This window comes from Heterocephalus glaber, unplaced genomic scaffold, assembly GCF_053883595.1.
Source record: "Heterocephalus glaber isolate CG9 unplaced genomic scaffold, H.glaber_assembly_v1.0 deba00000937, whole genome shotgun sequence".
NCBI classification, from domain to species: domain Eukaryota; kingdom Metazoa; phylum Chordata; class Mammalia; order Rodentia; family Bathyergidae; genus Heterocephalus; species Heterocephalus glaber.
The window spans coordinates 7,584,025-7,603,252 of NW_028258173.1; the positions used below are offsets into that span (position 1 = coordinate 7,584,025).

The 19,228-nt window shown below is 49.9% G+C and overlaps 1 protein-coding gene and 1 long non-coding RNA gene across 4 annotated transcripts in view; one reads left to right on the top strand and one right to left on the bottom strand.

Annotated features, from left to right (window-relative positions):
• Nucleotides 1-1,576: 1,576 nt before the first annotated feature.
• Nucleotides 1,577-17,581, bottom strand: Rpl38 (ribosomal protein L38). Its single transcript, XM_021241100.1, has 5 exons — nucleotides 17,514-17,581; nucleotides 6,565-6,601; nucleotides 6,371-6,431; nucleotides 1,791-1,913; nucleotides 1,577-1,650 (listed from the first exon to the last, which is right to left on the bottom strand). Exons 1-5 carry the CDS (start codon nucleotides 17,564-17,566, stop codon nucleotides 1,625-1,627), a joined length of 300 nt encoding a protein of 99 aa, XP_021096759.1. The 5' UTR covers nucleotides 17,567-17,581; the 3' UTR covers nucleotides 1,577-1,624.
• The window catches only part of LOC106010742 (uncharacterized), a 178,934-nt gene continuing 176,407 nt past the window's right edge, over nucleotides 16,702-19,228 (top strand). The window contains exon 1 of one of the 3 annotated variants that reach the window (XR_015450278.1): nucleotides 16,702-17,073. This is a non-coding gene — a long non-coding RNA (uncharacterized LOC106010742). The remainder of the gene's footprint in view (nucleotides 17,074-19,228) is intronic. The other 2 variants (XR_002388130.2, XR_015450279.1) reach the window with 2 other exon arrangements.

Genomic DNA, 19,228 nt, shown 5'->3' on the forward strand with positions numbered 1-19,228 from the left:
ACACTGAAGCAGCTAACTTCAAGGGCTCTCCTTCTGGGCTACAGTCACAGCCAAGTGCAGCTTGGAATATCAACAGCTGACAGCATTCGGGCTGTTCCCACAGGCACACTGCCCTAGAGGTGAGCCAGGGACACAGGACACTGAGGCAGGGCTTCAGACCATTCCCACTGAATCAGAATCTCGGAAGTCAGCCAGCACAAGCCAGGGTGGGAAGTGTAGCATGAAAGGAGGCCTTCTCCCCACAAATCTGGGCAAAGCTTGTCTCCTAGGAGCTAGGGCGAATCTCTGGACAATGTGCCAGGGACAAAGGAAAGCCAAAGTGGCAAACTCATTCTCCCTTGGGAATCTTAATGTTTAAAGGGGGAAGATCAGAAAGCTTCCAAAGATGCCATATCTGGATCTGCCACCAACTAATGAGTGGCCCTTCTGTCACCCTTTCCGGGAGTAAACAAAGCCCACCCTTTAATAAACTCGACATTTGAAAACTTCACATCCTTGCAGTTATAAAAATGCTAACCACTTAATGTAATACAGTTTGCCACTTTAAAAAGGTGGAGATGGAAATAAATCTACCCCAGGCACCTACACTTGAAAATGGATTTTAATGTAAGCCACTTCCAAATACTTACAGGTGACTTGTTTATTTGCTGCAGTGTAGCGCCCCCTGGTGGCCATCCCAACGTAACCCTAAGCTACTTGCGCCCACTATTTTGCTAGTACAGTATTATGTGTTGCCACAGTTCAAAACTTACACTAGCACATTTAATTCAGTAAACCAAAGACAGAGGCATTAACATAGCTCTTTTCCATCCAAGGAAACAGGCAGAGATGAAGTAATTTCTTAAACCCACAGGGGTTACCAAGTGGCAGGATTAGGATCCCTGGCTGGTCCTTTCATTACCCATACTGGATTTGGCTGTTTATGGACCTGTTAGAATAGCTGGTCCTGTCACCACTTCCACTCCTACCAGAGAACTGCCAATGCTTTTTTAGGGCCAGGCTAAGGGCCTGGCTCAGACCTGTGGAGAAATAAACAGGGTTCTCCCTTGAAATGTCAAGTGGATTAGAGAGTCGTCTTCAAGGTCTCTCTCCACTTTGCCTTTCTTTGATATTTCCCAATTCTCTGAAATGCCTGTTCCATCATCCCACGCTAGGATAGCACAGCTTGTTTTCCAAGGCTCTTCTGGAGGCCTTTGCCATGACAGTGCCAGCCTGAAAAAAAATTCTACTTCTGCATCCAAAGAATATTTCTTTGTTGGTACTGGGGATCGAACTCGGGACCTTGTGTCTGCCAGGCAGGCGGTGGAACCACTAAGCTAAATCCTCGGGCCTCCAAGGAGTATTTCAACAGTGTATATGAAACCACCGCTAAGTCTCTGAATGCAGACTGTTCCATAAATTTGGCTCTTCTGCTTACTCTCATTGTGACCTACCTACATCTACTGATTTTCAGTGGCTTTATTTGTACATTGAGATCCCACCCCAATATTCACAATACAAGATGTAGCAACCAGAACCCACCCCTAACCCCACTACTGAATAGCACTTTCCCCCCATCTTCAAAGACAGAGGACACTTTAGACTTTCAAAGCTTTTTAATACACTTCACATCAGTCTGGCTGGTTCATTTCAGCTCCTTTACTGCCAAACCTAGAGGGAAAGAAATGACAGTAAGTCATTTTACTTGATTTATGCTGTCTGCCCCAATTTTGTCCTTTAACCTAAGAGGGGCTCACAAGAGAGGTTCTGATTAAAATATTAAGTGTTTCCACAGTAAGGGGCTCACTCACCTGGGGGCAGGGACTGCTTCAGTTTCTCTGCCTTTTCTTTGTCTGTGATGACCAAGGTGTAAAGATATCTGCTGCATCGGACTTTAAACTTCACGTTATCTTTGTTCTTCTTGATCTTGACGGCTGCCAAAGAGACCAGAATTAGCAACTGTATCACAGAAAGCAAACGCCACAGCTCATGAGCTTTATACACATGCAGTGGCACTTGAGTGACTGCAACTGGCCAGTCAGCAACCACTCACAGCTGTGATGCTCCTGGCTCCCTGTACTGTCCCTTTGTCTTCAAAATTAAAACTGGTGCCAGAAATCTACACTTCCCTCTGTCAACTCAGGAGCCTGGGCTGTACTCGGTTTTTTTTTTTTTTTAGTCCTTTTATTGGTACATTTTAGGTATACAATGTTTACATTTATCATTGGGTGCTTGTACCTGTACACGATGTATTTTGGCTCTTATTTTTTTCCCCATTACCTGTGCGCCCTTCACCCCCTCCGCCCTTCCCTATTTACATAGATTTCATTTCCATTTTTTTTTTCTTTTCTCATAGTTTTTCCTTTCCTTCTTGTATTTTCCCCTTCCCTTTACTCCTTCGTCTTTGGACCTTTCTTCCTATTTCAAATTATCAATTATTCATTTTGTACTTGGTTTTAACTTGTTTGTATTTAAAGCACAGGTATTCAGTATATTGAACACAATATTGTAGAATGTTCTGCACTGACCTAATTACTACTACTTCTTTAAAGGGATAGGAGGAAGTAGATCACAAAGTAAGGAGGCTGAGTTATCTTCCAGAGATTTGATCTCTGCCCACAAGCTGACACTTGGGGAATGATGCAGAGCTTTTCCCTCAGGATAACCACCAACTCCACTCCATTAAGACATGGCATGCATGCAGCCTCTCCTAACATTTAGCTGAAACTTGTTTCCTGGGTTCTCATTGTTTCTAAATTCTATCCTGGAATCACAGCTCAGACACAAGGTCCAAGTGCATCTCAAATTCAACAGTGTAACACTTGTAGTTTGGTTTTGTGCAAACATCAATTCATTTCCATCTGTCTACCTACCTGGCAGCCATGCAGCTGTTGGAAGACACCTGCTTCCTAGTAGGGTGCAAGCCATCATGGATACCGGTCAAATCTCTTGTTCTAACTTCCTTAGAAACCACTCAGACACTCCCAACAACTCACTGTTATAAATGGCAATGAAAAGCCTAGTGGTTCAACCCAAGTACCTAACCCAAGACAAGCAGAGAGCACCTAACCTCACAGAAGAGGACAAGACTAGCGTGTACTCATATCCCACAACTCTATCTTTGCCAATAATGGCTAAAAGGACAGGACACCTCACAGGAAGCAGAAGCACGGTGGGGCTCACAGCTTGCTCAAGACATTGGTTACCCTGGCTTATATTTTTAATGCCCCCAGACAACTGGATATATGCATGCAAGCTAACCTACTTCAGTATCCTACCATTAACTAAGCCGCATTGTCCCTAACAGCTACTGTACTCTTGAAAACTAAGCTGAACACCATTTTTTGGTATAATCAACTTAGTGAAATATAACAAATTGATATACTTTTTATAATTCACTGAGCATTGGTAAATTTACTCAAAATCACAACTGGGATATAGAACATTTCCGACACTCCAGAAGAGTCCTTTAAATCCTTTTCAGTCAGTCCCCACTCGGGACCCATAGCCCCAGGCAACCTCTGATATGCTTTCTATCACTATAGATTAGATTTTTCATTTTAGGAATTTCATATAGGTGGAATCATACAGTATTTTCTTTTATTGGCTTAACTGTAGCTCAGAATATTTTTAAGATCCACCCAGGATGGGCTGGGGATTTAGCTCAGTGGTTCCGGTGTTGCATGTATTAGTTTTTCCATTTATATAGCTAAGTAATTTTGAAGGTTGAGCAGTAGAGTATAACAGAAAGACAAGTCCTTGACATCAAGATATCTGGTTTAGGGGCCGGGGATTTAGCTCAGTGGTTCCGTCGCCTGCCTTGCAAGTGCAAGGACCTGAGTTCAAACCCCGGTACCAAAAAAAAAAAAGAACATTTGAGAAAAAAAAAAAGATATCTGGTTTAACTATAATGGAGTTGCCATCAACTAAAGTGGAAGATGGAAGGAGGAATGTGGGCAGCAAGAGTTTAGCTCTGGACCTGCTCCTTGAACGAGCTTCAGATGTCCACCAAACATACGGATGGAAAAGTCAAGTGGGCAGCTGGAGTATGGAGTTCAGGGGAAAAGTCTGGGCTGGAGAAATAAGTTTGGGGAGCCACTGGCACACAGACGGTATTTATGGCTCTGAAAATTTGGAATAGGTGTAGAAAGAGGTCCATGTATTGGGCACTGGGCACTTGAACATTTAGAGGGGATGAGATAAAGCAGAACAAGCAAGAGACTGAGAAGCAACCAAGAGAGAAAGCCAAATGAATGTGGTACTGAGTCAGCAACTGCTGAACACCATATCTGAAGACATACAAATCTCTTAAGAATGTTTCTTTCCCATTACCATTTCATAGCATGCAGCAGTTCCATTTCTGGTTCCATTTCCAAGACCAGAAAGGAATGACAGAAAATATATTTGCACAGTGGGCTGAGAATGGGTCAGTGGTGGAGCACTTGGCTAGCACCGGAAAGGGCCTGGGTTCAATTTACAGCGCCACAAAAAACAAACACTAACAAACCACCCACCCATCCACGTTCACAATGGCATTGTTCATTAATAGTCAAAGTGGAAGCAACCTAGCAACAGATTACTAGATAACAAAACAAAATATGGGGTCACCCACTCAGTGGAACACTTAGCCTTAGAAAGAAAGGAAACTGACAAACACAACACAGATGAACCCTAAGGACATCATGCTAAGTGAAATGAGCCAGTTGAAACCTCAAATGATTGCACTTATATAAAGAACAGTCAAATATGGAGACAGAAAGGTGGCTGCCAAGGGGATGGGTAGTTTAGTGTCTTATGGATAGTTTCAGTTTGCAAGAGTTCTGGAGACTAATGGTGCTGACTGGCTGATGTGAACGTGCCAGTAACATGTACCTTTAAAAATGGCCAAGGAGGGCCGGGGATTTAGCTCAGTGGCACCACACCTGCCTCCCAAGCACAGGGTCTTGAGTCCGATCCCCAGTACGGGGTGGGGTGGGGGGGGTGGGGATGTAAACCATGTGCGTATTTTATCAAGAATTTTTTTTTTAAAAAAGCAGTGTCAATTTGTGCACATGCCTGTAATCCCAACTACACAGAGACAGATGGGGTAGGACTGAGAGTTTAAGGTCAGCGCAGACAACCCAGCCAGATCCCATTACCAAATACTGTAAGAAAAGTGTACTTAACAAACTCCCAGAAAACATCTTATACTCAGTAGACCACGACCCGCACCCACCTTTATAAGCCACAACATCTGAAACCAGGTTCCTAATCAGATAGCCCAAATTCATCTGGCTGATTTGTATTATTTCTTAGCCTGTTAAGAGACTTAATGGAATGTATGATTTGATCTTTGCACTAATCCTGTGAGACAGAAACTCAAGATACAGTCTTATTACCACTCCTTTTAAACTGAAGGATCTATTCTAACTTACCCAGAACAGCCACCTACAGCAGAGCTGGGATTTGAACAGGCAGTGTCAAACTGAATGGTTGGATCTAAAACTGACATGCTAATAGCATGTGTGTAAAGCATTCCATCACCAGCTGTCCCCACAGTTATGGGGCAGGGAATCTTACCAGAGGATCAAAGACAATGCGTATTTTGGGTACTGGGGGCAAAATCATGACCCCCCCCCCCCGTCATTCAAAAGACTCTCCTTGCCTATCAACCTTTGGTTAGGGATAGTCCAACTTAACATGTCAGCCCAAAACTATTTCCGTAATTTATCTAGTTTTTTGTAAGATAAATCTATGATGAGAGAGAAAAGAAGGGTATTTCATTTAGTAGAAAAATTACAGGTCTAGGTTAAGACAACATAAATTTCAAGATCCACCTGGGATTAAAAAGCACACGCCTCCAAACATCCTTTCAGAAGAATAACATAGCTCCCTCCCATGCTTGGTGTAAAAAATAAAATACACGGGCAGCAGACGCTGACATACAAGTGAAAATCTATTTTATGGCTCTGATTATTTCCTTTCCCCTTTTTATCTGCAAGCCAAGAAATTAATACAAGCAGATGTCAACCTGCTTAATAAAAAAGCTCACTGCGATCAGCACTGTACTCAGTTCACCCAGCGTCCAGAAGAAGCCATGAAGTACTCAACTCGGTGTGTACGACTTTCACGCAGTGACGATTCCAGAGAACCCACTACATACAAAGCAAAACCAGACGCTCAAAATTTCACGAAAAAGTTGCCCCAGCAACACTTTCTATCCCTTCACACTCGCCCTAGAGGCTTTTCTTGGGACAATATGAAGGCCATGCACGTGGTCACACGGCCTCGCCCTGCAAGGCCTGAGATGCTGCAGAGGACCCTCCAGCAGCACCGGGGCAGGTTAGTCTTCAGACCAACTCGATCATGTCTCCCCCCTTACCCCATCTCGGCCTTCAGAGCAACCACTTACATTTGGCATCCTTCCGCCTGGCTGTGAGCAGAAAATCCTTGATTTCCTCAATTTTTCGAGGCTAGAAAACGAGAAGAATAAACTCCAGGGGCTCACGCTTTCTGGTGACAGGTAAACCCACCAAAACCCTCGGCCCCCAAAGACTCCGGGCCCATACCTCCCCCGGGAAGGTGCCAGGCAGGGGTCCTACTCACCATGGCGACGAGGCGCTCAGAAGGCGCGGACCTGTACCTGCGGAGAATAGCCCTCGGTGTTAATAGCGCACCGGCCGCGACCCCCGCTTTCCCTTCCTCTCCCGAAAAACCCGGCCCCGTCACACTCTCATCTACTCCCCTGCGCCCTCGATGCAAGCCCGAAGCCCCCAAACTCCACCGGACTGCGGATTGCCCCGGATTATCCCCTCTTCCCGCGTACCGCCAGAGAGATAGCCACCAGTAAGAAGCCGAGACAACGCAAAAGAAGGAAACTTCCGTTTCCGGGCAGTTAAGCCCTCCCAAAGGAGGAAACTGGCTACGGTCTCTGCAAAGGGTCAAGAGTCCTACATGCGTTTCCCCTTCCAATTTCCGCAGCCCTGTCCCCTTCTGGTCTAGGTGGGTAGTGCAGCTCTTCGAAGTAACGGGCTGCCTGGGCTGCCGACCTTCCCTTCCTGCCTCCTTCTCGTCCTCTTCTCCCCAGCCCCGTCTGTCCGCTCTTCGGAATACCGCTCCCAACTCACCATTTGTCCTCTTACTCTAAAACTTCCCACACCTGAATCTGGGGAAGTAGCTCAGTGGTGGAGCACTTGGCTAGTGGGTCCTGTGTTTGATCCCCAGCACTACAAAAAATAAATAAATAAAACCTCCAGCGCTTCAGCTTGGCTTTTCTAGGTTTTAGTTGAAATTCACTAGACTTGTGTATTGGGACCCACACAGATAACTCATTTAACGAAAGGGACTCTCCTACATACCTTGAGCACCTCTTGCTAGGGGTTCTTCACATTTTTTTTGGTACAGGGGGATTAAAGTCAGGACCATGGGCTTTTGAGGGAAGCGCAGCACTGCTGAGCTAAATCCCTGGTCCTTACATTTTCTTTTGATGACTGATGGGCTTTTTGAGCCAGGGTCTCTCTATGTAGCCCAGGCTGGCCTCAAACATGTGCCAATCCTCCTGTCTCAGCCTCCCGAGTGCTGGGATTACAGGCATGTGCCACCAGGCCTGGCTTCTGTTTCCTTTTTGAAGGACAGCTTATGTGGTCAGCAAGGCCTTCATGCTTCTTTGTCCACTCAGTGGCACCTTCTCAATGGCTGCTTCTCATTCCTGCATGAATCTGTGTACAGTAAAAGCAAGTTACTGCTCCCACTAGTGGGCATCTGTCAGCAGCAACTGGGCTCGGGCTTTGCCCCTATAGTGGCCTGTATATCCGCAAGTGGTTTCTTTATTGGTGGGTATCTCAGTGATTAAGCTAAGATTTACACCCTGGTCATATTCCCCAGCCCCACCACTTTTTTTCGAGGCACAGGGAGGTGGGTGGCGGCTCTGGGAAGGTAGAATTTCCTTTGCCCCTTGGTCCCCTCACAGCCCCCAGCCTGCCAGTGTTACTCTTTCCCAGCGTTGTTGCCCCCTTATGTAGCACTATCTCTTAAGGTGGCACCGTGAAACCTGTGCTTATTGATTTTATTTTTATCTACCACATCTATTTTCTTTTAACCTCTCTACAAATGTCTATATTTTATTGTATTTGGTTTCCCCAAATTTAATAACCACCTCGTGCTTATTGTTACTGAGCAGCCCTCTCCGGGAAAAAAGAGCCCTTGGCTGTGAGCTTTATTTTGAACCCATTTCCCTTCCCCTCCCTCCGGGGAAGGAGCCCAGGTTGGGCACCTGCCCAGGGGTGCTGGAGATGCAGGATGAATATACCAATAGTCCCCACTGCAGGGAGACCTTGAACTATGCTAACTGTACTGGAGTCTTCTAAAGAAGGCAAACCGTGTCCTGCCAGTTTAATGCATCTGAGCTGTAACCCTGGGAAAGCTCATTGGCAAAAGCTTCCTTTTAGAGGTCTGGAACCCAAGTGCAATCTGGAAGGCAAGGGCCTGACCTCTCCAGCCCTCTCAGAGGGATGCTCCTTTTTTGTATTTCTACCCCTTGATCTTCCATAAACAACCCCACTGGCAGCCAGACAAGGGCCTCTTAACATACTGAGTACTTTCTGACCTGTGCATTTCCCTGCTCTGAACTCTGGCCTGCTCCTCCTTCCCTGCTGGCTCTGCCACTCTGCTTGCAGGCCAGACCCTTCGCCTCTGACCCTCTCACTTGTCACTCATTGCAGTTACTTCTCCAAAAGCGGAGCACTGTGCTTTTTATACATTTCCACTTGCATTTGAGTACAGGGTTGAGCATTCTGTTGGTGACTCTTGGAGCAACACTCAGGAGTACAGTAGGTGCTCAGGGCTGGCATCAGAGGACCCAAGGTGGACGTGGCATCTGAGAGTACTCAGTGTATGGAGGGGTGGATGGGTTGATGGAGGAAGGGATGGAGAGAGGAATGGAAGGGATGGAGGGAGAAGGGAAGGGAGAGAAAGGGAGGAGAGGAGGGGTGGAGGAGGGGTTGGTGTACCCAAAGCAGTGTCTTGCACGTAGTAGGTGCTATAAAGCTAACAGCTGAATGAATGACTGAAGATCCTTTCCTGGTACAGGACCCGCAGGACAGGACTGGGGACAGGAGGAGGGGCAGTGCCTCCCTTCTGGCAGAGTTCCTGGAGAGACAGATGTTTGCCCACTTGAATTGTGTAATTTAAGAGAATGTAGATGTATAGCAATAAACAGAAGCAAACTTGCTCAAGTACCATCAGCAATAAACACAGAAGCAAACTTGCTCAAGTATCCTCGGTCCTCTCCAGCTCCCTGAGGGGGGAAGAGACAGCAAGATCACTGCAGCTGCTGAAAGGTGAGGCAGGGTGCCTGGAGGGGACCCACTGCCCAGCAGAGGGACAGTGCTGAGCATCAGGATGTGACTTGGGACAGTGGAAAACAAAGGGTCCGGAGTCCCTGCCCAGAGCCAAGCTCCCTGTGATTCCTGCATGGGAGATGGCATGTGCAAAGGGCCCAGGGTCCCGCAGGAGCCCAGAGCCTGGGCAGGAACATCCCAGATGGAGCCACAGGACCACCTCGGGCTCTGCTGTGGCTGGGCCAAGGAAGGCCAAGGGCTTAGCTTAGGAGCTCGGTCCTGACCTCCCCTTTCCTTCCACCAGTCTGCAGTCCCGGCCTCCTCCTTCCCTCCAGAGCCTCCCTTGGCCACCCATTTCTCTCCAGTTTTTAAGGGCACCAGGATCTGCCAAAAGCCCAGCTTCCCACTCACAGGAGAGCTGATGGGTAGCATGGAAGCTGCCTGGACTAAGAGGCTGTGAGGACCCCCGGCCTCTGAGATTTTGTCACATTTGCTTAATTCCATTCCCCCTGCCAATATTTGAGTTCTGGTTTGTGGCCAGGATAGGGTGGGCCCTGGGAAGAACCAGAGCCTAGCTCCAGCCCCCGACACTCAGTGGCCTCTGTGACCCCACAGTATTGTAGACAGCTGAATTAGTCGGATATACTATAGGCAGTTAGAATCCCCAGGGAGTCAAAGACAATTGAGGCCCATTTATCGAAGGCCAGTATTCCAAAAAGAGGAACTGCTACACCCACATTCTTCCCCTAGAGATGAACAGCAGGGATTGATATTCTAAATAGGTATCGATCACCTAGGGTGGGGACCAAAACCTTCTGGGAAATCCTTGTTCATCCCAAGTACACTTGCTACGTGACTTGCTTCCCCATTTGATCCCCATTTAATCAATATTACCTAAGCGACTATACTTGCTGTAATCTTATTGGTTGATCTTAGTTTTGTCTCACCTCATACCCACCTTGTGATTTCCCATTGGGTCAATGTTACCTAATCGATTACTTGTAATGTTTTTAGTTGACTATAGTTTTGTCCCACCTGGAACCCACCTCACCTCTTGGCTTTGCTCCAAACTCCTTTTAGAGATTGGGTCAGTGGGCACCCCACCTTCTGGGCCCTCTTCTGCCTCGGACAGAAGCTATCTTTTTGTCAATAAATTCTTCCTACTCTTTTTTTTGGGGGGTGCTGGGCATTGAACTCAGGTCCTTGCGCTTGCGCAGCCGGTGGCGAAACCACTGAGCTAAATCCCTGGCCTCAATTCTTCCTACTCTTAACCTCGTTTGTTTCTAGAATTCATTCTTCAATTTTAGAGAACATGAACTCAGCATTTCTGGACATGTAGCAGGTCGGGAGTTATAATATTTCCCTAACATTCCTATTTCACATTACCTATTATACATTTAGTCCTTATTTACACTTTCAGTTTCTCACACCAGAGAAACTATTCGGTATTTACACTTGTGTCCTATTTATTTCACTTAAGAGTATGGCCTCAATGTGCATCCACTTAGCTATAAATGTCTCTAATTTCTCATTTTTTAGGGCTGAGTAGTACTCCATTTTATTAAAAAATCACATTTTCTTTATCCAGTCTCCAGTTGATGGGCATTTGGGCTGTTTCCAAGTTTTAGCTATTACAAACTGCGCTGCTATGAACATGGGTGCACATATATCACTGTGGTATGATTCTTTTAATTCTTTGGGGAAGATCCCCAGCAGTGGAATAGTAGGGTCAAATGGGACTTCCAGTCCTAGTTCAATAATCGATAATGTAAAATAGGAAGAAAAGGTCCAAAGGGGTAGGGGTAGTGGGAGGGGCAGGGGAAAGGAAAGAAGGGAAAGGGAAAAATGATGAGAAATGGAAAAAATGGAAATAAAGTCTTTGTAAATAGGGAAGGGTGGAGGGCGTGAAGGGTGGGCTAGGAATGGGGAAAAAATAAGAACCAAGATGCATTATATAAAGCTACAATTCCCAATGAGAAATGTAAGTGTGTTGTATACCTACAATGTACCAATAAAAGAATTTAGTACAAAAAAAAATATTTCCCTAACATTATTTGAGGTCCTAAATCATCCATAGATCATACGTCCTATAGCAATAGCAAGGGGTGAATGAGGCCCAGAGCTGGCAGCTCTGACTCCTGAGGGAGTCACTGGCGGCTTCCTGGAGGAGGTGCTGGGAGTCTGACTCTATGCTGGGTGAGTAGGAGTTTGGAAGAAGTGGGAGTTTTCCAAAAGGCTTCCAAACAGGATGGCGGGAAGGGGTATTTTCTCCCAGTCAGGAGAATGTGGGGTGTTTCCGGGCATGGCGGGAAGTCCTGTGGGGTTGAAGAGAGGTGAACAGGGTTTGGGGGTGGGAGGAGAGGCTGAGAGGCATTGGGCTGGGTCTGAGAACCAGGAGCCCCCTCCCAGCCATGGGAAGCATCATCTGGATTCCAGGGCCACAGCCTTCACCAACTAGCGTGATCTCTGGAGCCCTGGCTTCCTAGTTTCTAAAGCTGTGTTTTCTGGGGGTCTGGGAGGGTAGACTGCTCCTCTGTCTATCCTCCCAGGGCTGCTGGGACGCTTAGATTGAACACATACTTAAGGTCAGCCACACTTGGTGGCACACGCCTGTAATAAGAGACCCTATCTCAAAGAAAAACTTAAGAAAGGGCTAGGGCTGTGGCTTAGTGCAAAGGCCCTGGGTGCAACGCCCCCCCTCCCCAAAGCCAAGGTCAGCAGGAGCCCTGGCTCACTCCCATTGTGCTGGCCCCAGCCCCTCTCCCTAAACTTGGTGAGCTGGAGAAGGCGGGCAGGCAGGAAGGAGGGGCCAAATGTGGAGTTCTTTTGGAACCTAAGACGGTGAGCACAGCAGTGCTGGGTACCCCCATCCACCAACCCCTAAAGAGCTGAGCCCCACTTGGGTGGTCCTGTGCGGCAGAGCTGGGAGCCCGAGAGCATGGCTGGTTAGGCTGCAAAGGGTTTCTCACACACAGTGCCACCAACACCCCTTTCCTGGGCCTGATCGCACCATGTGGGGTGGAAAGTGGGGCTGTTTTGAACGCTGGAGGAGTTTTAGCCACATTCCTGGCCTCTACCAGTTGAAGGCAGCCCTCACTATTGTGGCAGTCAAAAATGTCTCTACGACACAAACATACCCATGTTTATAGTGAAGAATTCACAATAGCTAACTCTGGAGACAGCCTAGATGCCCGTCAATAGATGAACAGGTAAAGAAAATACGGTATAGACACAGCAGAATATTATTCCACCGTAGAGAAAGAAATCCTATTGTCTGCAGAAAAAGGATGGAACTCCAGACTATCATGCTAAGCTTAATAAGCTAGACTCGAAAAGTCAAATATAGCATGATTTCCTCTTACATGAGAAGCTTAAAATACAAATAAATAATGAACAAAATAAAGGAGAGCTAGAAAATGAATTAAAAGGTAGTCCCTGGAAATGGGAAAGGGGCGGGGTGGGGGGGGGACGAAAAAGAGAGGGTGTATTAATTACTTTCCCATCCCCGGGACAAAATACCCAACACCTGCGATTTAAAGGGGGAGAGATTTAGTTTGGCTCTCAGATCAGTCCGTGCTTGGCTGGCTCCAAGGTAGAAACAGCTGGCAAAGGGGCATGGCGGAGGAAGAGCTGCTCAACCCAGGGCAGCCAGAGAGAGGAGGGAGGGGCCGAGGAAGGAACACACCCTTCTGGGCCACGCCCCCAGTGACGCCCCCCACCAGGCTACGCCCCAGCGACACCTCCAACCAGACCAAGCTCCCAAAGGCGCACTCAGCTGTGAGCTGTCAGTGGGTGAATCACTGATGAGTACAGCGCCCCGGTGAACCAGTCACCTGCCAGACACCTGAGACTTTTGGGGAACATCTTAGATCTAAACTGTAACAGGGCAGTAAAGGATCTGCAAATGATCAAGATATGTGATATGCATGTACCAATTTCCCAAAGTGATTATCCCTATTCTGTATTGCAAACAGGCAGGCTGAGGCTAAAGGATCAAAGGGTCAAGTCCGACCTGAACAACCTAGTGAGACTGTCTCAAAACCAAAACGAACAAACGAAAAACACGCTGGGAATGAGAAGCTCAGTAAGAAGGCCTTGGGTTCAATCGTCTGTTCTGCCCCTTTCCCCAAGGGCTCTAGACCACTGCTGGCGAACCTTTTAGAGACCGTGTGCCCAAACTGCAACACAAAACCCACTTATTTATCGCAAAGTGCCAACCCTGCAATTAAACCTGAATCCTGAGGTTTTAGTTTAGAAAAAACAACTCATACATTAACAACTTCTGTCTGAAAAGAAAAACAAGTAACACGCGTGCCACAGGTTCGCCACCACTACTCTAGACATTGCCGAACATCCCCAGGAGGGTTGAAATCCCCTGGGATTTGGTGGCCCAACCCAAGGGATTGTATAGTATTATAAAAGGTGTCCCTATTCTGAGCTTGCATTTTATTTTTTAATTAATTACTTAATCGATTAACATTTTTTCTTTTGCAGTGCTGGGATGGAACCCAAAGCCTGGCATAAATAAGGTAGGCAAATGCTCTATCTCTGGGGAACTTCCCTACGCGGAGCCTGTTCTGGGCCTATCCAGGTCATCTCTGGGCCCAGGCCACCATCTGTGCACTCTCCAGCTACCTCTTGTGTGTGCGCCTAGCCTATGGGTTCAAAGCCTTCTTTTGGGATTCCGTAGGAGTCTATGCTTGGCCACCTCTGCTCCGGCATCCGGAGCTGCTAAGGTGGGCGTGGCCAATTATGGTCGCCAGTAAGCATGGCGCAGTGCCATTGGCTGGGCGCCTCGTCTTCGCGGTGGGCGGGCGGACCTGCTCAGCCCCGCCTGTCTGTAACACCTCCTCCAGCTGGCAGCCTGTCTATGTGTGTGGTGAGGGACAAGGGGAAAAAGGCACGGAGCCCGCCTTTAAGGTGCCCAAGAGAGCAAACAGCACCCACTGCCCCCCCCCCCTTCCTCGCTGATTAGAGGGGTTCCGTCCACTTTTCGGGCTTTCCTCTGCGGATCAGGTACCGTGCCGGGCACCTTCTCTTCCACAGCAGCATCCATTCATTGCATCTTTGTGCCAAGCTCTGGGCAAGTGGCAAAGGTACATGAGTAAGATCCTGTCCCTGACTGTTCCTATTTCAGGAAACTCATAGATGAGTCGAAGGGGTGATGAAGAAGCAGGGCCACACATGGGTAAGTACTCCCAGTGGGACCGGAAGGGGAACCTAGGGAGCCATCCATAATGGGGGTGGGGCAGGAACACGAAGAGGGTCCAGGGGATGAGAGCAGAGGAGCACTTAGGCTGGGTAGCTTCAATCTGAGTGGTCTGCCCGTAGGAAGCAGTGGGATAGAGCAGGAGGGACACCATTCCTGGAGACTGGCCATCTTGGGTTCACATTCCGCCTCCGGCAGAGATCTGGAACAAATACCCTGGGATCTCTGAGCCTCTGTTTTTCCGAGGAGGGTGTTAGTTCCCACCATAAGTCAGGCCAGCACAGCTGACTCTGTGCAGCCTAGCAGAGGGCATGAGAAACAGAGGCACATGAGCTGGCAGCTGCCTCTGTGACTCTTCGTGGGACGGGAGTCTGAGGCAAGATCTGGAGGCTTAGCATGAGGATCCTCGTGCCCAAACCTTGGCGAGGCCAGCAAGGACCCCTCAGAGAGCCGCAGCCAGGCTCCTCCATTTGGGCAGTTGGTCTTGACAGAGAACACCTCCTCAACTCCCTGCCACCCCACTGGCCCCTTTCCCTGCATGATCTGCTTCCCTGGTGTCCAATCTGCTACCACATAAAGGATAGATGAGGCCCGTCCACCAGCAGGGAGGAGAGTAATACTGGGGCGGGGGGAATTCATCTTGAGCATCAGGGACAGACACCCTTCCTATATATCAACATGTGCCAGGATGCGGGGACGTTAGAGTGAGAAAGAAAAAGGGCACAGTCCCTTCAAAGTAAGGGACAGGGGCCAGCCTTTCGCTTGTATATATCTTGCATTATGCAGTGCAAGAGAGAAAATCAATAGAGCTGTCAGTGTGTAATGCATTGAGTACTGCAGATGTCCCCACCTCCAGAAGCTCCAGACAGATGCTTCAAATTAAAAAACTGGGAGGGGGAGAGGGTCTGAAGGGGGCTGGGAGATAAACACCCTGACAGGCCAGAGGCAGAGAAGGGGCACGACTCAAGATCTGGGGAAATTAAAGTCCGTAAATCATGAGGCGTTCGTGTCCCTAGCATGAATGCCAGGCAACTCTTCACATCAGCATTGATGTCTGATGAGTGGTGGGCCCCTCTGCCAGGCTGGGACCCCTGGGGGGCTGGTGGCCAGTCACTGGGCCTGTCACTCCCAGGCTTGCCCCTGTGCCCAAGGGGCAGGGGGTGTGGGCAAGCTCCCACCTTGCTGGGGAGGATGCCAGGATGGAGGGTGTGCTATGGGCTAGATGAGGTTCTGGGTGCAGGATGAAGTGGATGACCACCTCAATGCAGGGCATGTGGGTGACCCCACAGAGAGCCCTCCAGCCTGCAGTTGGCCCGGCTGCCCCTAGTCCTTGTCCTTGAGTGTCCATTCACTCCTGGCTCCTGTCTAGCTTCTGCTTCCCTCTCTCTCTGAGTCTGTGTCAGACCTGCTGGCCACCCCTGGACATCCATGCCATCTGCCTACCCTACAGTGAGAGACCCTGAAGCTGCTCTGCACTGTCCTTCAAGCCACTGGCCACCGTGGGGAGGCCTGAGTGATCATGACCCCTCTCTGTGCCCTACCAGGGCCAGCCAGTTCTGGCTAGGAGTGGGGGAGAAAGCTGGCCCGGAATCCCCAGGAGGGATATGTGTGCGAGTGGATTGCTGGCTCACCTTCCTTGTTGCTCCTTACTCCAGGGGTTGGGGCAACAGCTTCCTGGGGCCAGGAGTGTGGGTGCTCCCCCCACCCCCACCCCGGAGGCCTTCCAGGTCCTGGTGGGAAACTGAGGCCAGCGATTCTGGGTGGCTTGAAGATAACTGTAATAAAGGGACTGGTTTTGAAGGTGTGAGTGGGTGCAGGAAGCCAGGAGGGAAAGCACAGAGGCCCGGGAGATTGACACCAGGGACTCTCTTGTGATCACTGGCCTGAGGGGCAGATCAGCAGACCCCACAAGCTTGTGCTGTGCGGCCAGACTTTCAGCCAGGACAGCTCTCAGGCAGGTGGCTGTTTTCCCTCCTTCCTCCTTCCTTCCGCTATTCCTCTCTCCCTTCTCAGGCCACCCCACGCTGCGGAACCAACAGGCTCATGGGGTCTTCTTGGAGGTGGAGCCGTGTGTCACTGTCTCTCCCATGCCCAAGACAGAGAAGCCCCCAGAGGTCAGGCCGACTCACCAGTCCCTTCCTTCAGGCCAGCGCCCCACCAGCCCCCAGGGGCCCTTCCCTGTCTCGTGCCCGTTCCGGGCCAGACCTTTAGCTCCTGCGCCCCGCACCCCGCGGAGCCCACGCCCCTAGGCATCCGGGAAAGATGGGCGGGCGCTTGCTTCCTTGATTGATTTACATTGCCCAGGACATTTACACCGCGTTCCCAGAAGCAATTACCGGAGCCCCGTAACACCTCCCACAGCGTGGAGGAGAAGTCGACCCTCAGGGGCGTAGCGGAAGCTGGGCTCCGGGGGCGTGGCTGCGCCCCCTAGAGGCTCCTCGTGCCCGCGCGCGGGTCCTGGACTCTGAGCACGCGCGCACTGAGATGCGAGCCCCCACCACAGCCGGATTTGCTGGGGAAGAAGCCGCACCACGCGCCTCCCGGGAGGCCCGAAGCCCCACAGTTCCGGTGCGTGTTGCGTCTCTGTGCTCACCTCCTTTCTGTTTACTTCTCTGGTGTGTGCGAATTTGTGCTAATCTTGACTGGATTCAGGGACGCAGGAGTTGTACCTGCCTCTGGCAGGGAGGGAGCCAGCGCCTGCACTCCCCACCCCTGTTTCTCTCTGAACGCTGCCGGCGGCACTGCAAGGCCCTGGGTCCCAGGAATCAGCACACGCTTTGGAGAAGGAGGGGCAAGCGACAGCAGTGGCCCTCACCAGCCTCCCGCGTGGCTGAGTCTTGGAGAAGGATTCTGGGGGTGTGACTGTCAGGATCAGCCAGGAGTTGGACAGGGCCTTCTCCCTCCCCCAGCCTGTGGCCGCTGGCGAGAGTCAGCCTGGGCCCAGGGAGGAGCAGGGGTGGACGCCAGCTGGGTCAGTCCGTACCCTTCCCATTTCAGTCTCTTCTCACCTTCCCGCTCTGAACTCCCTCGCAGGCCTGGCCTGACAGTGAGCTGCTGTCATGGAGCAGGACACTTGCGGTTGGCTTGTGAATGATGGCACCGGAAGTCGTCAGCCCAGGCTCTGGGGAGGAGCCAATGTGGTTGGCTGTCCGCAGGGCCTCACCTTAGGATTTCACCCCCAGAAAAGGGACCTGTGGAGCTGGGAGAGGGTCAGAGTGCGTGGCTGACAGAATCACATCAGACCCAGGAAGAAAGCCTATGGCGAGAGCAGTGAGGGACCCCATTCTGTGATTTTAGGATAGGTCAGGGGACAAAAGCCATCCCTGTGTTGAGTGCCCACTGTGTGTCAGCCACGCCAGCTGTGCCACTGAAGATCACTTCTTTCACCCAAGTTAGGCAAGGTCACATCCCTATTTTACAGATGTGGTCTCAGAAGAACAGAGAGGTTAAGTGTCTCCGCCGAGGTCACACAGCTAGTAACTGGAAGACAAAGATGTCTCACTACCTGCATGTGGAGTTCTAGCCCATGGAATTCCTCAAAGTCTTCTGCCTCTTCCTTCAGTGCCCATCTGGGTCATATGCTGCTGAGAGTAGAGCCAAAGTTGAGGTGGTTCATTTATTTTACAGTATTTGTTAACTGCCCACTCTGTGCCAGGAAGAGGGAGCTGGAAAGGAATAAACACATGTCCATGGAGCTTGCCCTCCAGGATGGGAGATGGGCCAGCTTTCCAGCTGTGCCTTCTGTCCTTCTCAGAACCAGCCCCACAGTGCCTGCTGGAGGCCGTGGCTGTGTGACACTACCTGGGACCCTGGGACCCCAACATCATGGCCTCAGATGATTGCATAAACCTAGCACAGTGCTGAATTTGGAACTGGAACTCAGGCTGCTTGCGGTTCAGTGGCCTGGGGTTTCCTGCGAACTATAGGGCAGGGGGCGCTTCTCCTGGGAAGCCACAGTGGGAAGGTGTGGGCAGAGTCAGCCACTAGGGGGCCCCAGAGAAAGAGCAGCCGTCACTGACTGGTCCCCTCATCTCTGGAGGCCAGCTGGCTCTCTGCCCTGGGTAGTGTGCGATCCCTACTTCTCATCTCCTTTCCCACGTATTTCTTGTCTTCCCTTTAGCTAGTTTGAGCTGGTTTCCAAAAATGGCAACCAGAAGGCCCCTCAGGCAGATGAGCAGGATGAGCAGTCTTGGTTGGCGTGAGATCCCTGCCCTGTTGGGGTGCAGAGGGGCTGGACTCCTTGGTGGGGCCTCAAAGAGTGACTGGGTTTTCAGCATGCAGAGAAGAGGGACAGGGAGGCCTTCTGGGCAGAGGGAGGAGGCCTGGAAAAGGCAAAGATGGAGACATGCATGTGTGTGCCACGTTCAGGTGCCTTCAAACAGGGGGTGTTGGCAACTGTTTCCAATACAGCTCTCTGATTGAAGCCCTTGTCCATAGCATTTGCCAATTCCCGTAGTGTAAATGTTCCCCATCAGGGCTCATTTCAACTTGATGTCCATTATCTTGCAAAACTTTTGACTTTGTAAGGGGCACCCCCAGGAGCTGGCAGGAGCCAGTTCCAGCTTGCGTCAGCAAGCAGTCCTCCTCCACTGCCCAAATACAGGGGACATATGAGGAGGATAGGACCTCAGGCTGGAGAAGGGACTGAAACATGACCAGGAAGTGTTCAAATGTCACATATGGGAGTTTGAACTTTAATGTGGAGCGGCAAAAGCCCAGTCCC

What these genes read in the sequence shown, in the direction of transcription:
- Rpl38 (XM_021241100.1), bottom strand. Translation starts at nt 17,566, where the DNA reads ATGACAGCAGCTCACTGTCAGGCCAGGCCTGCGAGGGAGTTCAGAGCG. An exon ending in AGGGAGTTCAGAGCGGGAAG is followed by an intron (nt 6,602 to 17,513) that starts GTGAGAAGAGAC and finishes TATTCTCCGCAG; the next exon opens with GTACAGGTCCGCGCCTTCTG. An exon ending in CTGAGCGCCTCGTCGCCATG is followed by an intron (nt 6,432 to 6,564) that starts GTGAGTAGGACC and finishes CTCGTTTTCTAG; the next exon opens with CCTCGAAAAATTGAGGAAAT.